We start from the raw sequence: 7,616 nt of genomic DNA, 5'->3' as shown, positions 1-7,616 counted from the left end.
TTCCCTTAAAATATTTTCCGCAAACCAAACGAGTCCTTTAGTCTTTTAGATTCTATGTCTTTCATCAATCTCTTTGTATTTTGTACCTTATTCTTCAATGCTTTAACCTAATTATATTTTTCTTTTTTACTCACTATGAACTTTTTTAGACTTTTTAAACCGACTCTTATATCCTAATTAATTATAATATCCTTTTTTAGAGTGATAGTTATCCAAACTACAATAATATTATTTGAGGATAAAATTAATTTTAGAAATGTACAGCATTTTTTTTTTTTTTTGAGAAATGATGTACAGCATTTGTTTGTGGTTGTCAATTGTAATTTCATCGATAATTTTCTGTTAAAAAAAAAAAACAAAAGAAGATAAAAGGAAAGGAAACATCCCCTTCAAGTTTTATTGGTTTCCGTTTTCCAGGCCGTACAAAAAGAAGTGCGTGTGGCACACTCGCAGCGTTCGAGTGGGCAGGGCGTCATCACCGCATCATCAGGGCGTATACGTCCGCCTGAGAAACTTTCCGTATAAAGCCATCTAAAGCTACGCCGTCGACGCCGTTTCTCGCGAGAGATGGAGTCTCTATACGGGGAAAGAGGAGCCGGAGGGAAGCTCAAGAAGCCACCTTCAAGGAAGCCGCCGGCTTCTCCGTACGCTCGGCCTCCTCCTACTACTCCGGCGAGTCGGATTGGGAGCAATGGTTGGCTTTCTAAACTCGTCGATCCCGCCTACCAACTTATCTCCAGCAGCGCTACCAGGATTTTACCCTCATTCTTTTCCAAGTCCCCCTTCGATGTTCCTCCTCTTCTTCCTATCACTCAAAGCAACGGTATTTCATACATATAGATACATGCATATCGTATTTATATTTATATGAATACATATTACTGTACTCCGTAAATGAAATAAAATGTCCATTTCCTTTGTCTTATACATTTAAATTGATTGATTGCTAGGGCTGCTTACTGCATATTACGGTAGAATTGATTGCTTGCTCTACATTATTTACTGTTTTGATTCCCAAACGTTACGATAGGTGGCACTAGGCATTATAAACGGTGTCTATATTTTAATTTTTAAGTTACATTTGACATTATTAAATATTTCTGAAAATATAGGTTTTAGAATTGCTTTCTTAGTTCTGTTAATGCTTATGATATTGATGATGTTAGAAACAGTTTTTTTTTTTTTTTTTTTTTTTTTTTTTTTTTTTTTTTTTTTTTTGAGATTAGAAACAGGGGTTTTAGTGAACTAGGATTTGAAAATTGGCGCCTTTTATTTTACTAGTTTGGACCTCAAGTTTGACAAAAAAGGTAGTTGCATATGTATCCCTTTTCTATTTCAGGTCTCTTTGCATTTATCTGCATGTTAAGATGCATTGTACAACGCTATTCAGCACATTTGATTAATGCATAAAATAGCTAAGTGCATGTTTTGTTGGATCGTTAATTAATAAATTTTGGACAGTACAAGCACGTATTTGTTCATGGATTAGGAGCAAGTTGATTTGTCGCATGATGTTGTATAAAGGTCTTTCTTTTTTGGCAGTTAGCTAGTTGCCACTGACACCCAACCACCTCTCCACAGTTGTATTTTTATTTTAATTTTTAATTTGAATTTAGTGACCTGCCATCAAGTTTAGTGTATTCTTCATTTTCAGTTGACCAAGTCTTGTGTGATCTCCTTCAGGTTGCTATGACATTCGACTTCAAAAGATTCATTTGATTGATGATTTATTTGATGGATGGGATTGTGTCAAATTGTATTTGTGGAAATCATTTAGGAAGTGATCTTTATTTAGTGGAACATCGACTGAATCAGTTTGATTTTGAATGACAACAGAGTATTACGAGTAATCTTAAATTGAAATGGCATACAGGGGTTTGTGAAACATGAAGCATGCATATGCAGAATATAGAATTTGATTGTCAAACTTATAAAAGGGAATATCCTTTATGAATTTCTTCTTTAAAAACAAGAAGCTGATTAGAATAGACATCTCCATGTATGCATTCTTTATGGAGTTAATGTGATAAAGATGGATTCCCCTTGATTTTTAGAAACCTTTTATTTTAGTTTTGTTTTGCCTGGTTACACTGCATTGTTTCTTGTCATTTTCAACCTCAGTATGCTTTTTGGGGACAGGTGTAGAAGATGCGGATGTGATTCCAAATTCAAGGGATGTAGAGAATTTCACCCCTTGTGTAAGATAAATTTTCCTTGCTTATTCTTTAATTGACAAAATGAAGAACTGTAATAATAATTTATTAAGGGTGAACAAATGTCTTGAAGAGTTTTGACAATAGTAACAACTGAAATTTAAAAATGCACAAGATAGATTTGGTAAAATGGCATAATACAACTAAACTAGTTTCTTAATTCACTAAAGATCATCTTTCATATTCAACCAATGGGTATGGCTATGGTAGAGCTATCTTAAATGTAGTACTGCATTTGTCCAATTTAGATGGCACACTAACTTTCTATGTGGGTTTTGAAGAAGTTCCCTTTGAAAATATTTTAATTTTATGACTTGACTTTTAGAGTTGTTCTTTTAAAATAGTTTATATATAACAAAGGATTACAGGAAAAGGAAAGTAAATATTATTTTAGGATCGATGAAGAAAGAACACAAGCTAGGTTGTTGACTAAATTGACTAATTATAAGATTCAAATAATATCAATTAGGTGATAAGCATTTTGTTTGCTTAATATAATTAAAATGAAAATTTGCAGTGTCCAGTGTCTTCCACTGAAAATGTTATAATATTTCATTCAGAAATAAAATGTCGAATTGGAAATTGCTTGCATGGATAACTGGAGTATTTTGGTAGTAATCTTCATTTTGGACACAAATCTGTTCTATTTTAGGTTATACCCATTTGTATGAATAACTAAATAGGAGGATCTTTAGTTTTTAAGTAAATAACTTTGGAGGTTCTTTATTTGTCTTGACAAAGTACTCTTCAATTTGTCAAGATGAGACTAACAATGTAATTCGTGCAACTCCAGTAGCTGTCAAAAGTCAAACCAAAAAAGGACACTGCCCAAATGGAACAATCTTTCTTTGTTTAGTTGAGTTGAGTTGTTTATAGTTGTTTACATTGGTCCAATAGTTCAATTTATTTACACATGAAATAAGGTCCAGTAGTTGTGTAATTGGAATTACATTTATTCTTTGTGTATGTGTGTGTGAAGAGATGGGGCAGGGGGAGGTGGGGGTAGGGGAGGGTTTTTTGCCCTGATTTGTAGTTCAATTATTGCTTATGTTGCAATAATTTGTGAATGAAGAAAAATGAATGTTCTTTAGAAGAGAAGCTAATAATTCAATTTTGATGTATTTGATCATAAATTAGGAAATCTTTGAGATCAAAACTTAAGATGTGTAATGAATAAAATGATAATCAAACTATATTTTTTTTCTTTTTAAATTTCTTAATTTCAGTCTCCTTTCCTATTACCATGAATATTTTGCTCTGATGGTGTTTGGACTATTTGCTTCCACTACTACTGGACAAGAACTGAAATGTTAAATAGTTCTGGTGTTCTTATAGAATTAAGAATCTCTTCAGAAAATGTTGGGATTTATGTTATGCAGCATGTATCCAGATCTACTGAAGGAATGGGTGCCAGTGTACAGTTTGATACATTGAAGAAAATTACTGAATGTGAAAGGTTGGAGCAAGAGAAACCAGAGACTTCTGATGATGATTCTGTTGTTTCCAGAATTGAGCAATTGATGAAGGGGAAAGCATTTTCTAGGTAGTATTATTATTGCTGTTTATGATTTCTTTTGTGGGAGACTAGATCTCATGCTATAAGCATCTATGGTTCTGTTTCAAATGCCTTTTTGGTTGAAGGTTTTATACTTATACGCACCTAAAGTTTCTAGATGACTAGATCCATCTGAAAAATGGGTAATGCATTCAATAATCCCTCTCCAACCTAAAGAAAGAAAAGAATCTAAATCCGAGTTTAATGGCTGGAGCTGGGTTTATGCTGCTGAAATGTTTCTGGGTTTGTTACGTTGGGCTAGTTTATATATTTGGAAATAACTATTATGGTATTGGCTGTGGTTAGATAGGGCAAGGGCACAAGGCGATGGTTGAGGTCAAGTAGTTGTTTGACTTGTTTCCATTGATTTATCTTCTGTTGTTTTGCTTAGGAGGGTTACTGCAGACAATTTGGGTGCTCGTGGTAGTGTGTTATGGAAGTAGTCATTTTCAGAAAGTAAATAGAATTAAAATTTGAAACTATATGTCAGGAACATAAAAAAAAAATAGAAAATATGACTCTGGTGGAATGGGTCTCTAACTTGCCCATCCTTCTCCCAGAACAAGTAAAAAATGAAACACATATTAACTAGTAGTGTTAATGAGTTGGTTTGGGTGAAAGGGGCCACTGGACCCATTCTATAGATTTATGTGCATATGGACTTCTTTGTCCACTCTAATTCATTGAAGTCTGCTCATTGGACAACTCTAACTTCCTCATAGAGATTGTTGCTTTCTACCTCGAAATAAATATTTTCAGTTGTTTTTGGATTGTTCATGGTCATTTTGGATTGGATTATATTAGTAAATATGCATATGATAGCTAAACTGTGGCACAGTAGTAGAATAGGCCTTTCCAGAAACTACTGCCAGGTTAAACTGTTTTCTTCCATCTTCATTGTCACAGTGTATGGTTTGATCTGAATTTTTGGTTCTGCTAATCTAAATATCTTCCTTGCTTTGCATGGGTGAAATATTAATGAATACTTTTTCCTTTGTGTTCTTGGTTAAGCTTATTAAAATGTGTTTATTGTTATGCAGGGATGAAATAATTCATCTGATTGAGATCTTGAATTCTAAAGTTGATGAACAAGAAAAGAACAAAAAATGCATGACAGTTGAAAGAGACAATGAAAGGGCTCTTTTATTGCATGACACACCAAGAAAATTAAGTGAAAGAAAACTGGAAAACATGACTAGAGCTCTGCCAGGACCTTCAACACCTATTCCTGAATCAAGTGTAAGTCACTTCAGTCAATGGCACACTATTTATTTAGCTTGGAGGCCTGAAAAGAGGCTGAAAGAGTGATTGTATCCTGAAAGTTTTAATATTTTTATATTGACATGAAAGCTGATAAATTTTCTCTATGTAGAAATTTTTGTGTAATCAATTTCTTCAAGATCTGATCAATGTGACTACATTATTGATGTTTTTAGGATGCTTAACCAACATTTCAGGTGCCAGAAGTTAGTGGTTCACCCATTGATATTGCAAGAGCTTATATGGGAAGCCAAATTTCAGATCAAACCCTCGGCCCTAATTTTGTTCTTATAAAGGATGAAGCAGATCCTGTAAATGATATATGTGCATTAAAACCAGTTATTACTTCACCATCATCAAAGCCTTCCACTTGTTGGCCTGGGGCATTAGTGCCAGAGCAGCCAGGCAGATTTGGGTTCCATGAATTTTCTAAGACTCCATATTCTAGAACTTTATTATCAAAGTCTAGAACCAAGGTTTGTGCTTCAGATTATTATCTGAGATTCTGAAAAATTCTCTCCATATATTTTTCTTGTGGAATTAAGGCTTTTCACTATTTTTCTTTCTATTATCAGTCACAAGCTGATAGCAGGTGCCTGGAATCTTTAGTAAAACCTTTTCCACAATCTCAAACCTCACAATATGGAAAGGTACTTATAATCCTAGATATCCATGAGTAGTTTCATCATGTAATAACTTCTAACTCTGTTCTATTACTCCTAGTTTTTCCTTTGAATTTTGTACTGTAAAAATTTCAGGCGAGGACAAAGAGTGATGTGTATGACTATGGCTATGGATCAGCAGGGCCTATTAGGAGAATACATTATAGATTTGGCTCAGAATCTCACCACACAGGATCTATTTTCCTGAATTCATCCAAACCTACTCATTCGCCTATTGAAAAGCTAACTGCTTCTAAAACATTCTTGCCTTGTATTGGAAAGAACATGGAAATTGGAGAAAGTAGTGGGACATCAATGTCCGACATTAAAGGGGCATGCACCTCTGGACATGCTTTGCCAAGTGAGGCAACTACAAGAATGATAATAGATCACCTTAACAGGCACAAACCCACACCTAAAGAAAGGGCAGCTGAACTGAAGCTGGCCACTGAATGGAATAAATCACCTGGTGCTGAAGTTTCTGATGCAAGACTAAATGAGAGCGCATTGCCGCAACATTTAGGAAACTCTAAAGTCGGTAAGAGGACAGACTTGGCCAACCCAGAATCTCTCAAGGGAAGAGGTTCTGATAAAGACGATTATCAGGTGAAATCCGAGGAGAGAAGTATGAGAGAAGCTGAAGTTGCTAAAGGTGCAAGTGCTCTAACCTCCATCAAAGCAGGTGATTTTGGCGTGAAGACTGATGCCAGTACAGAACCTTCATTGGATTTTAAGAGTACCAATTCACAAGTCAAAAGTTCCACTTGTAATTCTCATGACATGAGTTCTGATCAGGTATTATTGCTATACATAATTATTTCTGTTTGAGATTGTAGTCCATGTTAGTGGGTTTCTGACCATTTATGGCAATAGTAATAGTCTTAGTTGATAGTGAGGTTAAAGCAAGAAATAAGATTCAGTATTGCCATGCCGAACATGAGGCTGATTCTTTTATTCATACAGGACTTTGTAGGCTGTAGCAGTGGGCAGAAAGCAACAAATCAAAATTTGTGTTTCCAGCATCAGAGTAATGGGCAAAATGTGTCTACTACATCCAAATCAATAGCAGCACACACCTGTGGAACAAAACCAACCTTGCCATTTAGTATTTCTATAAGTAAACCTGACCCTAAATCTGCTGTTTCCTATGATAATAGTTTTGGATTCAGTTTTCCAGTTCCTGCATCATCTGGTTCTGAACCACCAACACCCTCCATGGCATCATTCTCTCCAAGTGTTATACCATCACCTTCAATAGACCCATCTGCTCCTTCTTACAGTTTTGGCACTAAGAAATCATCTTCCCAACACCTAGTTTTCTCTTTTCCATCTTCAGGCAGTGCTGTCCAATCTGACACTTCAGGAATTAAATTCAACTTTGGGGCAGATAGGAAGACCACAAGGTTATCTTTCGGTGCTGTAGGTAAAGCTGTCTGTTAGCTTATTTGTTAGTGTATCTATAGGTATTTCCTAGCTGCATCACTTCAGAACAATTGAACGAGGATGATACGTTTTCTTTATGCTCTTTTTCTTGTTTTTTCATTTCTTTTTCCTGTGATAATACAAGGTACGGAGTACTTGATTGTGCTTCTCTTCTCACATTTTGAGGAATCCATGCCCTTTTCTCTTCTCTCTCTCTTTTAAATTTATTTATAGGTAAAATGGGAGTTTGGTCCCTGAGTTATAAGTTATAACCGTAGTGATGACTCAGTCCTTCAGTTATGAAAGAAGTGGTGAGTTTGGTCCTTGACGCTAGTGGTGTGTTGACAAAGTTAGTTCTAGGGATAAAGAAGTAAATTCCTTAATAAAACTTGTAAACTTAGCTAAAATACTTTCCCAAATCAATCAAAACCCTAACTTGCTTATGTAATCAATGAAGAAATTCTACTCCCGTTTTTATAAAAAATCAAATTTCAATATTTCAAT

The 7,616-nt window shown here is 35.0% G+C and overlaps 1 protein-coding gene across 3 annotated transcripts; it reads left to right on the top strand.

The window, feature by feature from the left end:
• The first annotated feature begins 408 nt into the window (after positions 1–408).
• LOC109156339 (nuclear pore complex protein NUP1-like) lies at positions 409–7,320 on the top strand. 3 transcript variants are annotated; one of them, XM_019304181.1, is made up of 9 exons: positions 409–823; positions 2,140–2,198; positions 3,593–3,756; positions 4,809–5,007; positions 5,226–5,504; positions 5,604–5,678; positions 5,787–6,485; positions 6,654–6,807; positions 7,027–7,320. In XM_019304181.1, exons 1-9 carry the CDS (start codon positions 568–570, stop codon positions 7,128–7,130), a joined length of 1,989 nt encoding a protein of 662 aa, XP_019159726.1. In that variant the 5' UTR covers positions 409–567; the 3' UTR covers positions 7,131–7,320. The 3 variants fall into 3 exon arrangements, with proteins under 3 accessions (XP_019159726.1, XP_019159723.1, XP_019159731.1); XM_019304178.1 differs by having other exon boundaries at positions 411–823; positions 6,654–7,320; XM_019304186.1 differs by having other exon boundaries at positions 595–823; positions 3,604–3,756; positions 6,654–7,320.
• Positions 7,321–7,616: the final 296 nt, after the last annotated feature.

Source organism: Ipomoea nil, unplaced genomic scaffold (genome assembly GCF_001879475.1).
Source record: "Ipomoea nil cultivar Tokyo-kokei standard unplaced genomic scaffold, Asagao_1.1 scaffold0276, whole genome shotgun sequence".
NCBI classification, from domain to species: Eukaryota; Viridiplantae; Streptophyta; class Magnoliopsida; order Solanales; family Convolvulaceae; genus Ipomoea; species Ipomoea nil.
The sequence above is the reverse complement of the archived record's forward strand: the minus strand, read 5'-3'. Positions and strand labels throughout refer to the sequence as shown.

Coding starts and splice junctions, on each gene's coding strand:
- LOC109156339 (XM_019304178.1), top strand. CDS start 568: ATGGAGTCTCTATACGGGGAAAGAGGAGCCGGAGGGAAGCTCAAGAAG. Junction 824..2,139: donor TCCTATCACTCAAAGCAACG/GTATTTCATACA, acceptor TTTTGGGGACAG/GTGTAGAAGATGCGGATGTG. Junction 5,008..5,225: donor CACCTATTCCTGAATCAAGT/GTAAGTCACTTC, acceptor CCAACATTTCAG/GTGCCAGAAGTTAGTGGTTC.